This window comes from Schistocerca americana, chromosome 1, assembly GCF_021461395.2.
Source record: "Schistocerca americana isolate TAMUIC-IGC-003095 chromosome 1, iqSchAmer2.1, whole genome shotgun sequence".
Taxonomy (NCBI): domain Eukaryota; kingdom Metazoa; phylum Arthropoda; class Insecta; order Orthoptera; family Acrididae; genus Schistocerca; species Schistocerca americana.
This window is the reverse complement of record NC_060119.1, coordinates 607,447,579-607,468,404: the sequence shown is the minus strand read 5'-3', so window position 1 is coordinate 607,468,404 and position 20,826 is coordinate 607,447,579. Positions and strand designations below refer to the sequence as shown.

Sequence of the window (20,826 nt, the reverse complement as noted above, 5' to 3'; positions counted from 1 at the left end):
CTCTGTCATCAGTCACTACTTTTGTTAGATCAGATCTCATTTCAAGAGTTCTGTTGAGTTCCGATTAGCCTTTATCAAAATTGAAGTGGTTATATATTTTGTGGAAAAGCAACACTGCCAAGACAGTATCTGAGAAATAAGGAGAAATAATGTTTCACGTGTTTTTTTTTTTTGTTTTTTGTTTTTTTTTTTGTTTTAGAGCCTCAAACAACATATTTTCATTGCAGTTCCCACAGCCCTAATTTCATTTCACCATACACTAACCAGGAGTCATGTGGTATAGTGTCAGATCATGTAAATACATTATCCTTCTTCAAAAATAATATTCATATACAGAAAAACAAATTCTGGAGGTAGCAGGGGTAAAATCCAGGAAGAAAAAGTTTATTCACAACTTTTATAGAAATCAGTATGTAGTTGTAAAGAGTTTAAGGACAATAAAAGGGAAGCAGTAGTTCAGAAAGGATAGAACAAGGTTGTAGCCTGTCTCCAATGTTGTTCAAGCTGTACACTGAGCAAGCAGTAAAGGGCACCAAAGAAAAATTGTGAGAAGAGAGAAAAGTTTGAGATTTGTCAATGGCATTGTATTTCTGTCAGAGACAGCAGAAAAGAACTTGGAATATCAGCTTAATGGAATAGACAGTGTCCGAAGAAATTTCTTTGGAAAGCCAAATGTTTTAAACTACTATATAGGTAGGTCCACTGTTTTTAACTTGATTCGGGTACTCCTAAGCTATCCACTGTTTAAAGATTTCATCCAACAACTAAACACAGAACTTTATTTTTCTTGACTCTTTTGAAGTTTGACCCATCCAAATAGTTGTGCATGTCACAAGCTGCTTCCAGGACAGGGAAATGTGTTGGCCCAGATCAAATCCTCCCAGCAGATTAATGATGAGGGCTGATACTCAAGTCCTGGCTCACTTATAAGCTTGACAAACATTTAGAAAACTGAAACTTCCTGTCAGATTAAAACTGTATGCCGCACCGAGACTCGACCTTGGGACCTTTGCCTTTCATGGGCAAGCGCTCTACGAACTGAGCTACCCAAGCGTGACTCATGACCCATCCTCACAGCTTTCATTCTTCCAGTTCCTTGTCTCCTAGCTTCTAAACTTCACAGAAGTTCTGCGAACCTTGCAGAACTAGCACTTCTGGAAGAAAGGATATTGTAGAGGCATGGCTTAGCCACAGCCTGGGGGACATTTCCAGTTTCACGCACTTTTGCATGAGTATCACTACAAACATGCAACTGGGATACACATATTCCATCCAGGAAGGGAGGGGGAGAGACGACTGCACCACTGTGGGTGTGCAGGCACCAGAAAAAGAAAAGCTTTCCTTAAGTTTCCACTGTTTTCTTCCTTGCATCAACAACAAGATATCTGTATATGTAAGCTGAAGTTGAATGCTTGCGTCTTTCTGTACATGCAGGAAACTTGACCTGTTTTGACTATTAGATACACTGAATAAGCAGGAAGGTATTTATAAATATTTTGTACACATTGTCTAGTTGTCTGAATTATGATGAATCAAACAATGGAAACTCCAGGTAGGTATATTAACAATGTGGGAAAAGATATATTGCTACTTATTGTAAGGACGACACATCAAGTCACAGGCAGGCACAATTAAAAGACACCCACATCCTTCGACAGTACACACACACACACACACACACACACACACACACACACACACACACACACGACCGTGAACTCCACCATCTCAGGCCGGAATGCAACATCACATGGGATGCAAGCAGCGATATTGAAGGGATGGGGAAGGGATAGTAATATACAAGTGGGGGGAGAGACGAACACAGTCTGGTGGAGTGTGTAGGGTCTAGGCTGCCAACAGGTGCAGCATAGGAGGTTGTGGAGCAGGGAGGAGGGGAAAGAAAGGAACAAAAAAGAAGAGGAACAGGGAAAGATGGATGGGTGTGTTGGCAGAGAGCTGCAAATAAATGGTGGGAGATGAGAATGGGGAGGAGATGATAGGACAGAGGGGGTGGAAAGCAGTTGTTAGTACTGCTGAGTTTTGTGATGGAAAGTTGAGAGCAATTGTATAAACTCATCCAACGGTAAAATTATGTTGGATGAATTTATCACGCCACCAAAACCTTTGAATTTGCCTCTTACTAGAAGTCACCCAAAACATTACCATTACAATACTGCACTTCAAATGATCTCATTCAACAGTCAGCAAGTGGTTTTATACCAACATTTTAAGTGCAGGGTCAGGTTTACCACCTGACAGGCAGTCTTCTTCCATATCATGCTGAAGACCACAAATTTTTGCAGATTTACTTCATTGCCGATCCTAAGACACATGCAGCTACATGAAGTAAAAACAATTCAAGATAGGACACACATTAGTCACATCACTTCGAGGTATTTTACATTCACACAATGTACACATACAGCCTTTCAAAACTGCTATGGAATGTGTTCCTCCTAACATCCCAGATTACAGTGTAGTTGCTTATTATAATTATAATGCTCTGTCAACTACCAAAGTAGTGATTGTGATTGCTGTATACTAATTCGACAAAAAGTATATCATGCTACAAAGTCTTGATGATAATCTCAAAAAAATTCAGAGTTACATCAATCCCACAGCAGCCTACAGAATCCCTTGATGTTAAGTCAATGTAGGGATGGAAACTCATTGACACCCCTCAAGTTGGTCCTGTTACTAAGGCTTCACTACAGAAAATGAAGTTTCATGCATTATTGATATCTTATAATGGAGCACAAGGACAATTTTACTGTTTTATTTAGAGGCAACATGTTACTTAATCAAAATTTAGTTGATCAAGACACTAAAATCGCATAAGAACATAAAACATTTACACAATTCAATCGAACAAAACTGTGACCTAAAAATTATGTTCACTTGCAGGATGCCTTTCTTTTATATGAACGAAGCAATTATGTTGGACTACCACCAACTTTTATTGGAGGAGCAATAATGTTGGACTACCACCAACTTTTATTGGAGGAGCAAACAATGTATACACAAAAAGACACATTTGGTGGGTGTGGTGGTGGTGGGGTGGGGTGGGGTGGGGTGGGGGGGGGAGGAAAACCTGGTCTTTTCATCACAACAGTTCGCAATCCGAACTGGCCAGAGGTTCAGTGTAACATACGCTTTAATGTACCACCCCAAGACAGGTATGACAGAGTTAATAAAGTGTTTCATTTAAAATTGCAGAAACTATTTTTCGTACATAAAGGTCATATCTTTGGTCCTCCATGCCATAACATATACACGGTTGAATGGCAAAAATATGGATTGCGATACATATATCTGCTTCTATGGGTCATCAATAAAATCAGGCCAGTCAAAATCAACACTGTAATCACAGCAGAGGTACCAAATGAAGAAGACCCAGTACTTTATGACACTGTGGTAAGACACACAGTTTATGGCCAATGTGGAGCTTTAAATCCTAATGTGATGTGCATTAATGAAGGAAAATGTTCAACAAAATTTCCAAAATTCTTTTAGTCCTATATCTGCTGATAATGATGGACATCCAAAATACAGACAATCGTCTCCTGAGGAAGGTGGACTACAGGCTACTGGTGCAAAACTACATAACTGACAATAGATGGGTGGTGCCTATAATAAACTTGTACTCAAAATATATGATGTGCACGTAAATGTGGAACTGTGTAGTTCTGTGAAATCGATAAAATGTCAAAAAGTACATCAACAAAGGCAGCACTCAACCTACATTTACCTAGCAGTTGACAAAAGAAGAGCAACAATTGAAGTTAGGCCACTGAACATGGAATCAAAACATTCCATCAATGGAACCAAGGTATATTGGTTGAAGGTCATACTGTCGTTAGAAAAACAGATGCTCCTGGCAGCATTCACCCTTATAGCAGCAAATGCTTTCACTTGAGAATGTTACCCATGTTGTTAACAGGCTACTTCTTTTACATGCTAAGCACTGAGAAGGTGTGACATATGATGCTTTCCAAGGAGCGTGCAAAGTTGTGGGTCTATTAGAAGACGATTCTCACTGAAAATATGATATCTGAAGCTGCAGTATGCTGTACAGCAAATCATTCAGACATTTAATTGCTGTCATCATATCATTTTGTGCAATTACTGACCCGATGCACCTTTGGCAAAATTACTGTGAAAGCATGGCTCACGACATATTGCTTTGTAAATGACAAGAACTCTATTCAGATGATATGATTACAACCAAAATATTTTTGCTGGACCTGTACTTGAATTGAATAAAGAGGTTCATTCTCTATGAGGCAAATACATAACAGATTTCAGACTTTCTTTACCAACAAATTTAAATCTGTCAACCAAATACATATTATTTGTGAGAAACAAACTATGATATTTCCCAACTGTTTCAGACTGTTCAAGATGAGTGTTGTTTGAATCACAAGCAAAAAATGGTTACAACTTTGTAATGTCATCAATCAACAACAATGAAGTGGTTGTTTTTTTTTTTTTTATGCACCTGGAGAAACTGGCACGACATCTGTAATTAATCTAATATTCACAAAAGTCAGATCTGGTGGAAAAATTGCCCTTGCTGTGGCATCATCTGGCAGTGCAGTCACACTTTATGAAGGCAGTTGAACTGCACATTCCGCATTCAAATTTCCCCAGAAATTTTACGGCAGCGACACCAGCGTCTGTAATGTTTTTAAGCAAAGCAATACTGGTAAATTGAGGCAGGATTGCACTTCGATTGTCTGGGATGATGTTTTGATGTCCCATAAAATATCCATTGAAGCACTCAACAAAACAATGCCAGACTTGTGTAACAGCAATAGTGCTATGGGTGGCTGCACTGTTTTGTTCTCTGAGATTTCTGTCAAACTTCACCAGTAATCGAAAGGGGGACAAGTGCAGAAGAAGTCAAGCCATCATTGTAAAGATAACACCTATGGCTGCACATAATAAAAGTGCAACTTAAAACTATTATGAGAGTTCTATCTTCTAGATAAGATAATATACACTTTGCCAATAACTTACTCGAAATAGAAAATGGCGAATTTCAAAGCAACAAGCAATAAAAATAAATATTAATACTGTTTTTGTTTTGGTACCGAATGTCTCTTAACTGAAATAGGATGCCCAAATATTCATAATGTGCCAACTAAGACACTTTACAGTTTCATCAAAGGGCTATATTGTCACCTACAAATGAATGTCAATAAACTTAACTGATTTGATTACATCAGAGTTTGAGGCCCCGTCACAAATTTATTACACTGTTGACACAGTCTTAAGCTTAGTTTACACGACAACACTGGGTTGCATGCAACAGCATGCAGGATGCGCATTTGTGCAACTCGTCAGTGAAAATAAGCAGTTTCGGCTCATTGCAACTATGGCGACACTACTTGCCTAAGTTTTGATGTTACATGTGTCAGTATAGAGTGAACAAGTTGAAATATGAAGTGGAGAACAGAAGAAATACTTTGCTTTGTGGACATCTATGCTATGCATAGATGTTTGGGGGAATTTCAATGCTGTTGACTACAAAAACAGGCAGCGTCATGTTGCTGCACTTGTGGCCATCCTGAGTGATCTGATAACCGAAGGACTGACTATGTCTGAGTGACAGCACACAATACATTTAATTAGGAATATTATACAAACAAACAAAGAAAAATGCAGGCAAGCAAAACATATGGTGGTGGAGATGCCCACATCTACAAGACAAAAATCCTGTGGTTCGAGTTGGCTGGTTCGTTTTCTTAGGGAAACTGTGTACAGGAGAAAAATATGCTAAGCTGAATTGAACTTTACTGAATACTGATTTATTTAAAGAGTCAGAGTAGTGCTTTACATTCACAACATGTAGTACTGACATATATCTGATATATATTTTTAAACACTTAAATTTTGCCAAGGTACAGCTCCATCTGTAAGAAAGTAGGTGGAAAACCAATCTCTTGTTAATGCAGCTTGTTTTGGATAATTAGTGCTGACTGCTTGCAGCTTTGCATGATCAGCCCCCCGCCGCATTTATGCTTCTTCATACCCTTGGCTCATAAACTCTACTATCAACATTCTCTTCCCACATTACAGTATCTTCTTTCCTTATTGCGTTGTTAACTGTATTTAAAAGAAATGTGAACTAGTCTGGTGGCAGTCTAAGATAATTAAAATAACTTTTAGGTCGCTGAACAACGGAGCTGATGCCTTTTCTTGATCCAGTCTCGAACCCAAATACGTTTCTTAGGTCATTTAATCTTTTCACGCAAAGAAGCATTATCTCTGCCACAACTCATACAGTTGCTAAAATTTTCATTTACACCAGAATATACAGCACTTGGAAATGATGAAACAAATATACACTGACGGCACTGCGTCTACAGGCATACACAAAACCATTTGCATGCAACAAGTGGCACAAGCCAATGTCTTAGCGTAAACTAGACTTCAGATAGAGATAAAGCAGTGCATTACTCTACTTCACTGAAGCCACCTGGAAATCTGCCACATAAATTAAAATTAAAACTAGGTGCACGTATTGTTTTATGGAGAAATTTAAGCCCACCCCAATTTTGCAATGAAATAAGACTCTGAACCTCCCCTATGAACCATGGACCTTGCCACTGGTGGGGAGGCTTGCGTGCCTCAACGATACAGATAGCCATACCGTAGGTGCAACCACAACGGAGTGGTATCTGTTGAGAGGCCAGACAAACGTGTGGTTCCTGAAGAGGGGCAAGCAGCCTTTTCAGTAGTTGCAGGGGCAACAGTCTGGATGATTGACTGACCTGGCCCTGTAACACTAACCAAAACGGCCTTGCTGTTTTGGTACTGCAAATGGCTGAAAGCAAGAGGAAACTACAGCCATAATTTTTCCCGAGGGCATGCAGCTTTACTGTATCATTAAATGATGATGGCGTCCTCTTGGATAAAATATTCCGGAGGTAAAATAGTCCCCCGTTCGGATCTCCGGGCGGGGACTACTCAAGAGTACATCGTTATCAGGAGAAAGAAAACTGGCATTCTACGGATCGGAGTGTGGAATGCCAGATCCCTTAATTGGGCAGGTAGGTTAGAAAATTTAAAAAGGGAAATGGATAGGTTACAGCTAGATATAGTGGGAATTAGTGAAGTTTGGTGGCAGTAGGAACAAGACTTTTGGTCAGGTGAATACAGGGTTATAACTACAAAATCAAATAGGGGTAATGCAGGAGTAGGTTTAATAATGAATAAAAAAATAGGAGTGCGGGTAAGCTACTACAAACAGCATAGTGAACGCATTATTGTGGCCAAGATAGACATGAAGCCCACGCCTACTACAGTAGTACAAGTTTATAAGTATACAAGTTTGTACAGAGTTTCAGGGAGAGCATAAGGGAACAACTGACAGGAATGTGGGAAAGAAATACAGTAGAAGAAGAATGGGTAGCTTTGAGGAATGAAAGAGTGAAGGCAGCAGAGGATCAAGTAGGTAAAAAGACGAGGGCTAGCAGAAATCCTTGGGTAACAGAAGAGATACTGAATTTAATTGATGAAAGGAGAAAATACAAAAAGGCAGCAAGTGAAGCAGGCAAAAAGGAATACAAATGTCTCAAAAATAAGATCAACAGGAAGTGCAAAATTGTTAAGAAGGGATGGCTAGAGGACAAATGTAAGGATGTAGAAGCTTATCTCACTAGGGGTAAGATAGATACTGCCTACAGGAAAATTAGAGAGACCTTTGGAGAAAAGAGAACCACTTGTATGAATATCAAGAGCTCAGATGGAAACCCAGTTCTAAGACAAGAAGGGAAAGCAGGAAGGTGGAAGGAGTATATAGAGGGTTATACAAGGGCGATGTACTTGAGGACAGTATTATGGAAATGGAAGAGGATGTAGATGAAGATGAAATGGGAGATATGATACTGCATGAAGAGTTTGACAGAGCACTGAAAGACCTGAGTCGAAACAAGGCCCCGGGAGTAGACAACATTCCATTGGAACTACTGACAGCCTTGGGAGAGCCAGTCCTGAGAAAACTCTACCATCTGGTGAGCAAGATGTATGAGACAAGTGAAATTCCCTCAGACTTCAACAAGAATATAATAATTCCAATCCCAAAGAAAGCAGGTGTTGACAGATGTGAAAATTACCGAACTATCAGTTTAATAAGTCACAGCTGCAAAATACTAATGCGAATTCTTTACAGACGAATGGAAAAACTGGTAGAAGCTGACTTCGGGGCAGATCAGTTTGGATTCCGTAGAAATGTTGGAACACATGAGGCAACACAATCTAAAGGTGGCAGGGGTACAATACAGGGAGCAAAAGGCTATTTACAATTTGTACAGAAAGCAGATGGCAGTTATAAGAATCGAGGGGTATGAAAGGGAAGCAGTGGTTGTGAAGGGAGTGAGGCAGGATTGTAGCCTCTCCCCATTGCTATTCAATCTGTATATTGAGCAAGCAGTAAAGGAAACGAAAGAAAAGTTTGAAGTAGGTACTAAAATCCATGGAGAAGAAATAAAAACTTTGAGGTTCACTGATGACATTGTAATTCTGTCAGAGACAGCAAAGGACTTGGAAGAGCAGTTGAACGGAATGGACAGTGTCTTGAAAGGAGGGTATAAGATGAACATAAACAAAAGCAAAACGAGGATAATGGAATGTAGTCGAATGAAGCCGAGTGATGCTGCAGGAATTAGATTAGGAAATGAGACACTTAAAGTAGTAAAGGAGTTTTGCTATTTCGGGAGCAAAATAACTGATGATGGTCGAAGTAGAGAGGATGTAAAATGTAGACTGGCAATGGCAAGGAAAGCGTTTCTGAAGAAGAGAAATTTGTTAACATCGAGTATAGATTTAAGTGTCAGGAAGTCGTTTCTGAAAGTATTTGTATGGAGTGTTGCCATGTATGGAAGTCAAACATGGACGATAAATAGTTTAGACAAGAAGATAATAGAAGCTTTCGAAATGTGGTGCTACAGAAGAATGCTGAAGATTGGGTGGGTAAATCACGTAACTAATGAGGAGGTATTGAATAGCATACCCGACGGGAGGCCCTAGCCACACGACATTTCCATTTCCATTGGGGAGAAGAGGAGTTTGTGGCACAACTTGACTAGAAGAAGGGATCAGTTGGTAGCACATGTTCTGAGGCATCAAGGGATTACCAATTTAGTACTGGAGGGCAGCGTGGAGGGTAAAACTCATAGAGGGAGACCAAGAGATGAATACGCTAAGCTGATTCAGAAGGATGTAGGCTGCAGTAGGTACTGGGAGATGAAGAGGCTTGCACAGGATAGAGTAGCATGGAGAGCTGCATCAAACCAGTCTCAGGACTGAAGACCACAACAACATGGGAAGGGAGTGAGGCAGGATTGTAGCCTCTCCCCATTGCTATTCAATCTGTATATTGAGCAAGCAGTAAAGGAAACGAAAGAAAAGTTTGGAGTAGTGTTATGATCAACTGCACAATACTACCTTCCTGTGGAACTGGACCAATGTTTGATACCAGGAATAGTAATGATACCCACAGATTTACCTTTCCAGTTAAAACTCCAGTTTCCCACTAAACAAACCTTTGGTGTGGCAATTAACAAAGCGCAGGACTAGACACTGAACGGTGTTGTAATTGACGTAAGTATGCAGCATTTCTCACATGACAAGCTGTACATGTCCCTGCCATGTGGGACATGGAAACAAGTTCATTTTTACAACTAATCCTGATGAGGTTATCAATACAATATACACAGAAATATTTAAAATATTTGTGGCATCATAGTTAAAATGCAAAAGCTTTCAAGGGTTTCTTATCAAAGCTTAAATCCAACACATTTAATTCAACTTTCTGTTCAAATACGATCACTACTAGAATTTGACGATTAAAGTTATGTAAGATTATTCTCAGATTTTTTAATCATAACTACATGCAGTGGCAAGTTACTTAACATTGTTCTCCGATTCTTTGTTAATTGTATGCAGTGGCCCGTAACCAAAGTTACCACTACTACACTCAAGACATCTGACAGTTCATACGTGGCGTTCTGTGTGAATCCAGGGTGGGTCACTAGTTTAATACTAAACAACATGTGTTTAGTTGAAAAGCACCTCTCCAAATTTGATTTCTAATTATTATTCAATGTTTTCTGACAAGTAAGGTGGGTCTGACTAAATACAATCAGCTTTAAATCACAATTTTCATCTTCTGTTTTCCTATGGTGCTCCTTTGTACCTATATCAAACATGGCACCTAAAATAAAATTTCATCAAATCATCTTGCTTGGCTTGGAAGTTCATGTTGACATTTTCCATGATGGTGAATGAAATAAGGTTTTTAAACAAAAAAAAAAGAGAAGAAGAAGAAGAAGAAGAAGCCTCGAGTGGGCGAACCTGTGTAGAAAGTGCACCCGTCACAAATAACATTGTTTTGTACCATTCCATAGTTGTTTTACAATTTTGAGCCACTACCTCCTTCATTACTGCTTCAGCTAACAAGGTAACAAGTTTTGTTGCGTACATCCAAGTTGGAAAACAGTAATATAAAATAAATAGCAAGTTGGCTTAGAAAAAATTTACAATCAGTGCATAAAATGACCTAGATTGCAAGCTAGCAGCACAATCCCACAATGAGGAAGTTACCTACAAGACAATTAATTATAAATTAAGCGTTTCACAGGGATCTGATGCAACTGCGCTGTTTAATGCTTCAAGTGGGTGATTACTGTGTGGTAACACCTGTGTGCAGCAACAGAGTGATACAGCGAAGAGAGAGAGAGAGAGAGAGTGTGTGTGTGTGTGTGGGGGGGGGGGGGGGGGTGCGGGGGGGTTTACCGAGGACATTGTTGGCTGAAAGCTCATTTTGTGAATATTTTTGTTGTGCCTATCTGCGACTCAGCATCTCCACTATATGGCAAGTAGCAACTATCCTCCTCATAATATTGTTAGCTCATATAATGGTAGTTTATCATTGTTTAGTTAAACTAAGATTAAACTGTAATTTTGTTCATACAAGTCTACCTTGGTAATATAAAAGACAGCTATTCTTTACATATGTACAAAGTGTTACGAAAAATGGTGTGTCCACTCAAGGGTTAAAATCTGTCACAATGAAAACACAATGTATTTCTTTTTTATTTACTCAGACATGTTTTGACACCTGTGTATCATCTTCAGTGAATCAAATTTATTTTTGTAAATTATCAATCATTTCATTAATTTTCAGATGCGAAAGTAAAACAAACGAAACAAAATGCACATGTTATGGTTTTTAGGCCTACAATAGAGAAATGACTATGAACTTTGATATTTTACAGAAATTTGATGCACAGATGACACACAGGCATCAAAACATGTATGGGCATGTAAAAACGAAATACATTGTGTTTTGCGCAAGGCTGTCCTTTTTAACAAAAAATATTAATGTTTCATTTTATAATAACACAGCCACCATCAAAAAACAATTTCAATTCTTAAATTTATGACAAAAAGTACCTCTAGGGTTTACAGCTGTTTGCAAAAATAAAGGTAACTTTATAATTCAAGTAGATAATTTTGTCACCTGCATGTGATTTGTGGGCACAGTTAGCACTAACCATCACCTTTGCCATGCTTACAGGCGGACTGAAACTTCGAGGCCCCTAAATGTGCAGAATGGAAAGGAAAGTACTGCTGGTGCTGAAACTGCTGAGAGGAGACAAGCACTTAGTACAGAGGCACTTGGAATTGCCAACAGTGGGATTGTGGATTTTAAACCATTCCAGTCTTACACACGTAGGCCACAAAGTTTCAACTTGACTGTTTGTGCATGCACAAACGTAGTACTTTGTGGGAGAGCCACACTCAAACGGCTTGCGAGCCACAGTTTGTCGATTATTGGCATAAGCAGATCAAGGGTAATGGAATGTAGGTGAATTAATTTATGCAGTACTGAGGGAATTAGATTGGGAAATGGGGCACTATAGGTAGAAGTTGAGTTTTTTTCTATTTGGGTCATAAAGTAACTGACAATAGTCAAAACGAGAGAGAATATAAAATGCAGACTGTCTGTAGCAAAGAAAGCATTTCTGAAAAAGATGCGTTTGTTAACTTCGAATATAAATTTAAGTATTAGGAAGTCTGTTTTAAAGGTGTTTATGTGGAGCGTAGCCTTGTACAGATGTGAAACAATTATGACAAGCTGTTCAGACAAAAGGAGGATTGAAGCTTTTGGAGTGTGTTGCTATGGAAGAATGGTGAAGATTAGATGGGGAGATTGTGTATCTAATGAGGAGATACTGAACGGAATTGGGAAGAAATGAAATTTGTGGTACAACATGAGTTTAAAAAAAAGGAATCTGTTGATAAACCACATCCCAAGGGATCAAGGAATAGCCAACTTGTTAATGGAGGGAAGTGTTAGGAATAAAAATTTTACGAGGAGACCTAGGCACAAATACAGCAAGCAGTTTCAAACGGATGTACAGGGAAGTAGTTATTAAGAGATGAAGAGGCTTGCACACAATAGGCTAGCATCAAGAGCTGCATCAAATCAATTTCGGACTGAAGATGACGACAACAGTAAGAATGTATAAAGCCCCTGGAACTATAACGACACCTCCTACAGTCCTACTTTTACTCTGCATTTTAATACTCAGCCTGTTGCTGAATCTCAAAATGCATATAATTTGATGGCATTTTTATTTTGCCTGCAACCCATCCTTACCAAAAATGCCTTAATATAGTTTCAGATTCATGTAAAAATAAAAACTGTTCTCAGCTGACTTCAATCACGGTTTGGTAAAATCTGCTTATGAGTTACAACAGTTGCCTCGTAATCATATCCACATAGGAAGCACCAGAATTGTTGTAGCAAGCTTTGGCACATTGTTCTGCTTCTACTCCAATAATAAATTGCAACTATCATATGACAGATGGATACATGGGACAGACCTCGCACCTAGCCCTTCCAGAGGGCATCGGCTATGAGCTTCAAATCAGCAGCAGTATATTAACATGGGCTGGCATTCTTTGGAGGAATAACTGGCATTGTGTTGAGGGTATTCTCATTCTACTGTTCCTTATATATGGCTGAATTATTTTTAGAAGGGCCATAAGCAAAACTGGTGCTAACTTCTTCTTCTTCTTCTTCTTCTTCTTCTTAAGACATCATGAAAGTGATCCACTACACAGCAAATGCCCAACTGAAAGACTGAAGACATAATAATGTTCTGGATGAATGAGGGCAGGAAGTAACAACTATGGGTGGCTGCAAGTGATTTCTACAGAGGGCTCATATATGTACAGATGAGTGGATGTGACTGCACTACAGATATGTTTGAAGAACTAACCTTCACAGGAGTATTAATTGCGTGTTAGAGAATGTTTATGAAGTCTGGAGTCAACTGAGTCCACAAAATAATTCTATATGCACCAATCTTCTCTGTCATTAACAGTTTGATTTAATGAAAGTAACATCATTGCGATTCTATGCATACTGAAGATAATGAAATTTTCTTACCAAATGTGCTTAGACCGGTAACAACAGTTACAGACTTCTTTTTTCCACGAGGAGCACGAGAAATACAAACTTGTTTTGGGCCATCTTCCTTCTTTTTAGCTTTCATCAAAGCCTTTCCACCTCTTTTCTGCCGTTTTTTCTCTTCTTCTCCCCCAGGTTCATTTTCATCTTTGTCACCTAATAAAGAAAATTAACCAAAAATGACAAAGTCATTGGCAAAATAAATCCTGGAATGAATGTGCAATATCGTTAAAATTTTGGGCATTTAATTACTAGCTACAAGCAAGTCAATTAAGAGTTGACACGAAGAGTACATATCCCCGCCCCCAGTTCTCTCTCTCTCTCTCTCTCCCTCTCTCTCTCTCCCTCTGTGTGTGTGTGTGTGTGTGTGTGTGTGTGTGTGTGACCAGCATTGGTAAAAGAAATGTACAACAGCTGAAAAAAATCACCAGGATGGAAGGACACAAAGAGAATGCACCACAGATACATTATACCGCACCTGCCATAGTTTTTAAGGATCGCTTGAGGTAGTCTGACATTACACCTACCCACGGAGTAATTCCTGCACACAAGCATTATGTAATGCACGACAACTGCATGTATCGTTTACACATATATAATGGATTCTCTGCGGCAGCCCATGTCATTAAAGATACTTAACAACATATCCACCATTTCCTATGAGGTGGCAAACCTACGTGTAGGGTGCTTTTAATATTTAAGAATACATGGTTGCCCCAGATGTAGTGCTTTGATTGGGAGGTTTGTGTATTTAGACTATATAACTCCTCTGATAAGATAAGGCTCGTACCTAGGTAAGGCTGAAATTAAGCCCATAGCACGTTATGTGAATATTTTTGTTATGACTAGGGAAGGAGTGGTATTATCGTTTATGTTTAACTTTTAGTGCTGAACCCCATAGCAGCCAATCTTTCCTGGTATGCAAGTGTCAATATATGAGTTGCTTGCGTGTGTATTTTTCTTTTCCATTCTATGAGATGGAGAAGCAAAGTTAAGAAATGAGAACTACGAGGATTTGTTGAGACAATCAAGCAGACATCAACAAACATGACGACCACAAATGACACAGTGGAGCCTGTTAGGCAAAGCTTGGAAATTTTATATCTGTTTGATGTCTTTCCTTTCAGACATGTCAGAGAGAATAGAAACAATTCTCAATCCACAGCTGTACACATACATGATAAAATGAAATAGAAATTATGACAGAAAGGCACTGAAATAAGTTCAGTAGTGATGTGTGAAAATTCGTGCTGTACTAGGACTGTAACACTGATTTATCTCTTTATGCAAGCAATAGCCTTAACTACTTTCCTGTCTGAGCATGTTCCCCATCCAACCCAAAATTCCCAACTTGTTGTACACTTCTTATGTAGTGCTCCCTGTCCACCATACTCATTGCTTTTCCAGAAGAGTTTGGGAGAGGAGTACATCCACTTGGAAATTACTTTTAATAGTTGTCAAGGAGTATACAGTGGAACTTCAATTTTATGTTCTCTGACTTTTGTTTTTTGCAATTCTACGCCATAAATTAACTGGCCCCCTGAACAACTAAGAGCAATGCTAAAAACATTCACCGGCTTTGTGTTTCTTCCTAGTAAGGTTTAACTCGATTCTATGTTCTTATTCAATGCCTCACTTGATGTTGTCCTGTTTTCTTCATACTGACATTTGATGTGACTGAGTGAGTCATAAGTGGCACAAAAACCAGACGGTTCACACCATGGTTGTGACAGAGTTAAGGGAATATTTTTGGCTGTTGTGGAGAGGGGAGACATGAGAGGAAATGCTGGCACAATCCACAATCGTCACTACCCACACAATTTGCAACGTTTAGCTTCACCATGCAATTATGATACAGCTACTGCTATGTTGTGGCAGCAATGGGAAAAAAAAAAAAAACAGGACAGCTGATGCAAAGTGTTTCGGACCATGCCATTATGTGACAAAGGGGCCCAGCCACCACCTTCTCTTTAACTCAGTCTCTTCTTCTTGCATGTATTTTCAATTTACTATACTCAGCAACAATGTCAATTATCAACCTTTTAAATTTAAACATCAAGTCTTTAAGAATATGCTCAGTCACGACCAAAGAAACACTGGCCACTTCTGTCTAGTGAGCTCTTATTGGCTGGCAACTTTTTACATCATACAACAGCCAGCACAGCCACCAAACCACACTAGCACATGTAAAATGAGTGTCTGCTGGATGTGTGGAGAGGGGGGAGTAGCCCTTCAATGATGGGAGTGCAGGTGTGAAATCATTTTGTTAAGTACTGAAAATATCATGCAGATCATGTGCTGTGGGAGATATGTCCCAAGAAATAGAACACAGGTTTTGCAATAGCACATTTTAAACATTTTTGTGTTCAAATCTGACATGATTCACTTGCATCAACTACATACATACTTAGCACCGCACACCGTAGATCATACAAGATTGGTAACAGTGATAGAAGGCATTAAGCAGGACTGTAGTGCCCGAGCTGTCTTTTAAATTAATATTTTACACAGTGTACAGAAATTCATTGAGCTGGTTAATAATAAGCTCGTAAAGTCAATGGGGGAAGTAAACTCTCACCTCTATTTCTCTCATCAAGCCTAAAATAACACTGACAGAGTGGAGAATATGAAGTTTGGGTAGTAAGAAAAGCACTAAACAATAACAGCAATGGTGACAAAGTTTGCTATTAAGCAGACATCCACATTTATGATTATGGTTTAACCTCTTAGCTACTATGATATTTTACACTTTTTTTTTGCTACTTTGTTAGTCATATACAGCACATGAAATAAAAATCACTATCTCATAGCTTATTTTACAAAATAAACGAAGCTACTTTAGCTACATCCTTCTGAATCTGCTTACTGTATTCATTTCTTGGTCTCCCTCTTAAGAATTTTACCCTGCCAGGCTTCGCTCCAATTCTGAATTGGTGATCCCTTGCTGCCTCAGAATGTGTTCTACCAACCGATTCTTTCTTCTTGCCAGGTTGCGTCATGAAGTTCTGTTCTCCCCAATGCTATTCAGCACTTCCTCGTTAGTTACATGATCTACCTACCTATTCTTCAGCATTCTCCTGTAGCACTATATTTCAGAAGCTTCTATTCTCTCTCTGACTAAACTATTTATTGCCCATGTTTCACTTCCATACATGGTCACATTGCATACAAATACTTCCAGAGAAGACTTTCAAACACACAAATCTATGACTGATGTTAAAAAAAATCTTCTTCAGAAACACTTATCTTGCCATTGCCCATGTATACTTTATATCCTCTCTACTTCAACAATCATCAGTTATTTCGCTGCCCAAATAGCAAAACTCATCTAATACTCAGGATGTCACATTTCCTAATCTGATTCCCTCACCGTCACTTGATTTAATTAGACTACATTCCATTATCCTCATTTTGCTTTTGTTGATGTTCATTTTATATCCTCCTTTCAAGATACTGTCCATTCCATTCAACTACTCTTCTAAGTCCTTTGTTGTCTGACAGAAGTACAATGTCATTGGCAAATCTCGAAGTCTTTATTTCTTCTCTCTGGACTTAAATTCCTACTCTAAATTTTTCTTTTGTTTCCTTTAGTGCTTGCCCAATATATTGAACAACATCTGGGATAGGCAACAACCCTGTCTCACACCCTTCTCAATCACAGCTTCCCATTCATGCACCCTCGAGTCTCATGACTACCGTCTGGTTTCTGTACAAGTTGTAAATAGCCTTTCACACACTACATTTTATCCCTGCCAGCTTTAGAATTTGAAAGTGAGTATTCCACTCAACATTGTCAAAAGCTTTCTCTAAGTCTACAAATGTGACAAACATAGGTTTGCCTTTCCTTAACCTATCTTCTATGATAAGTCATAGAGTCAGTATTGCGACAGATGAGTGTACTTACCAACAGTCAAAACAAGAACAGGGCCGATAAACATATTTAAGAGGTGTGTGTGTGTGTGTGTGTGTGTGTGTGTGTGTGTGTGTGTGTGTGTGTGTGTGTGTGTGTGTGAGGTTTTCAGTCCAGTTCTAGTTTTGGCTGCTAGTAAGCAGATGCATATATAATTAATATCCATTTTGAGTACACTTAAAGCTTTCATATTCCAGATTTGTCAAGAGCTCAGGTAACAGAAATGAGGCACGTAAAATTCAAATCAACAAAAACATAATAAACTGTAATTTGTCTTTCTGTACTATGAAATATATTTGAAAAATATCAAAGTAACAAAGATGTTGAAAAAATGCCAGAGATAACTGAAAGGGTGGCACACAATTCGCTATCTCTGAGACAGGAAGATCAATGAGATATTCAACTACTAAAAAAAGCTTTCTTTTTTATTTTTAGGATACAGGATGCTCCAGGAGGAATGGTTAACATTTTAGGAGGTAGTAGTATACACAAATTGCAATAAAATGCCGCATAACAATTTTATGGAGTACAGAGATATAGCTCGGTTCAATGTATTTTCGCTTCATGTGTTGGTACACTGGTTGCTATGGTCATATTTACTGAATGTCAGCAGTAGAGTGTTTATGTTCATGTTGTGCATTAGTTTACATTGAAGTATTCATTGTGATTTGTTGGCCAAGTCTACTGTACTGTAGTGTGTTAACATGTCACATGTATTTACAAATACTGAGTATGCCGATATGGTATCTGTGTATGGGTTTTGTAATGGAAATGTTGATGCTGCTTGTGGACAATACAGTACGATTTCCTAACTGCAGACTACCAGATTCAGGAGTGTTTACTTATGTGTTTAATACACTGTGTGAGACTGGTACAATGCCCAGCAGTCACATTGCTTATGAAAGTGTAAATGAACAGACTGTGGATGAAGTAGAAGACATTATTCAGTCGGTAGAACGTAGTCCTTCAACATGCACTCCCAGAATTTCTGGATGTATCTGTGCCCCACATACAAGAGTATGGCGAACATTACGTATGCACAGGTTCCATCCATATAATTTACAACTCATTCAGCACCTTTATTCAGGAGATGAGGATAGACAATTGGATACTTGAAAACTGCCAAGTAATCCCATTTTTACTCTTCACTGATGAAGCCACTTTCACTTGTGATGGCATCAATAACTCTCTTAATTCACATCAGTGGTCGAAGATAACCCACATACTGCTGTGGAGACACATTTTCAAGAATGCTTCTCTGTAAATGTGTGTTGTGGTTTTATAGACAACCAGTTGATTCGGCCTGTTGTGTTACTGCATCGTCTTACAGAACCCCGTTATCTACACTTTCTTGAAAATGGGCTTCCAGCTTTATTGGGAGATATTCTTTTGGGTACAAGAATGTGTATGTTCATCCAGCATGATGGGACTTCTGCACATTGTAGTCATCGGGTGACATCATCTAAACTTAACATTACCCAAAAGATGTGTCAATAGCTACGGGCACGTTTCTTGGCCACCGAGGTCCCTGGATCTCACCTCTTTGGATTTTTGCCAGTGTGCCATAAAGAAGAATTAACAACCAGAGCCAATTTAATCATTTGGATTATGATCAGTGCAGCCCTCATAAAAGAACACGAAGATCACCTCATGAGAGCTACAGGTGGTGTTATCAAGAGATGTCAAAACTGCAGTGAAGTAGTTGGTGAAATTTTTGAAAAATCAACTGAATATCCTGATTTGCATTTGCTTTAAGTTTGTCTGGGTTACATACTAACAGCTACATCTCTGTATTCAATAAAAATTTGACACGTTATATGGCATTTTTAATGCAATTTGACTATATACCACTTCCTACAATATTTACTGTTCTTCCTGAAACACCCTGTATTTTGTAGCTTACTTCTTTCTCAGTCATGTTAGATTTTAATGCACAAGTTATACAGAACTCACCTAACTTCAGCACTTTTTCAAATTCTGATGGCATGTTGCGCTCCAACCACTGTTTGCATTTTTCATATTCAGGATAGTATTCACAATACTGAAAAAGGAAAGACAATTAATTTACTGGGTTTGCATCCAAGCTACTGCCAAGCAATTCTAATAAATCTAAGCACAACACAATACCTGATGGGTTAGGAGGGAGTGGGGTACTGGTTTATGCGATATTTTGTATTAGAATTTCTTTAAAACACACACACACACACACACACACACACACACACACACACACACACACACACACACACACTGCTCTGACTTCTGTCACCAAATTTTTAAATATGTGAAAAAATGCAAACACATAATTATTGTGAAATATACTAGTGTTGCATATACTCCCTCCTTCCGATGCGTAAAGGGCTGAAGTAATGCACAATTTACTATGTGCTTTCAAATGTTCACTCAAGTTGTTGATTCTTCAGCTCTAAACACAACAGTGCACCATTAATCGACCAAGTTGAGATACCTTGAGAGAACACAATGTACACTTGCACTGTTTCACGAAGGCAATTTAATAACACAGTTTGAAGAAGTAATTCCTTTCCCTAGTCTTAGAAACATGAGGCCATGAGACAAAACTGTTCCAAAATATGAATTATCCACACAATTCTGATCAACTGTATACTTCAGAAATATGATGAATGAAACAACAACGTCCAGTGCATACATCATAACTTTAATTTATTTATTCTTTTATTAAGCACAAATTTACAGCATGTGTTTACCAAATTTGTAACTCTATAGAAATTACTTAAGGTGTTAATAGTTTGTTATTGTGACAGCTCTAAAAAACTTAGGGAATGGAAAAGTATCAGCCAGTCAATATACAAGACACCTTGATATAAATTCAATTACCATGAGAATACTGAAGTTCTTTCATACATTTTTTACTGGATATATTATTTTATCACATTTTAAAGTATCCTTCTGAGTCTTGAGGATTTCTGTGTAATGTTGGATGCCCCCAGATAACACTAGTTAAATAGGACCTGCCTACTAGAAAAATGAAATGCAAATAAAACAAAGATAAGCACAGTCTGTCAATGCTTCCATGGTTGCTGTCAAGAATAAGTGACATTAAGTACTTTTATAATTAAGTCATCTCAGTTCCTAAAATTAAAAGAAATGCATTAATATTTTAACTGTTGTACTAAGATGAGAAATCAGTATAGCGTTATCAAGGTGTCTGGGAAATTATTTACAGATTTGAAATCATATTATCCAGTGCATTGGTTGTTATACTGTTCATATTTCCATGAGCTATGCTGCATGCAATGTTGTTTAGCAGATAGAATCACTGGCTGGCATCTTGTGGAACACTAAATCTCTGTATAAATAGCTGCACTCTTTGTCCAGGATTGCAGTTCTGTTCTGTCCATGTGTTGGTGTCCGTAATAAATTTGCATTCAATACCATGTGTTTTACTTCA

General features: G+C 38.5%; 1 protein-coding gene across 4 annotated transcripts in view; it reads right to left on the bottom strand.

The window, feature by feature from the left end:
* LOC124607202 (density-regulated protein homolog) overlaps window positions 1-20,826 on the bottom strand; it is a 50,983-nt gene that overhangs the window by 1,504 nt on the left and 28,653 nt on the right. For all 4 annotated transcript variants that reach the window (XM_047139439.1, XM_047139459.1, XM_047139467.1 and 1 more), the window contains 2 exons: window positions 19,350-19,437; window positions 13,466-13,642 (listed from right to left, as the gene is read on the bottom strand). In XM_047139439.1, coding sequence (XP_046995395.1) covers window positions 13,466-13,642; window positions 19,350-19,437 — 265 coding nt within the window. The remainder of the gene's footprint in view (window positions 1-13,465; window positions 13,643-19,349; window positions 19,438-20,826) is intronic.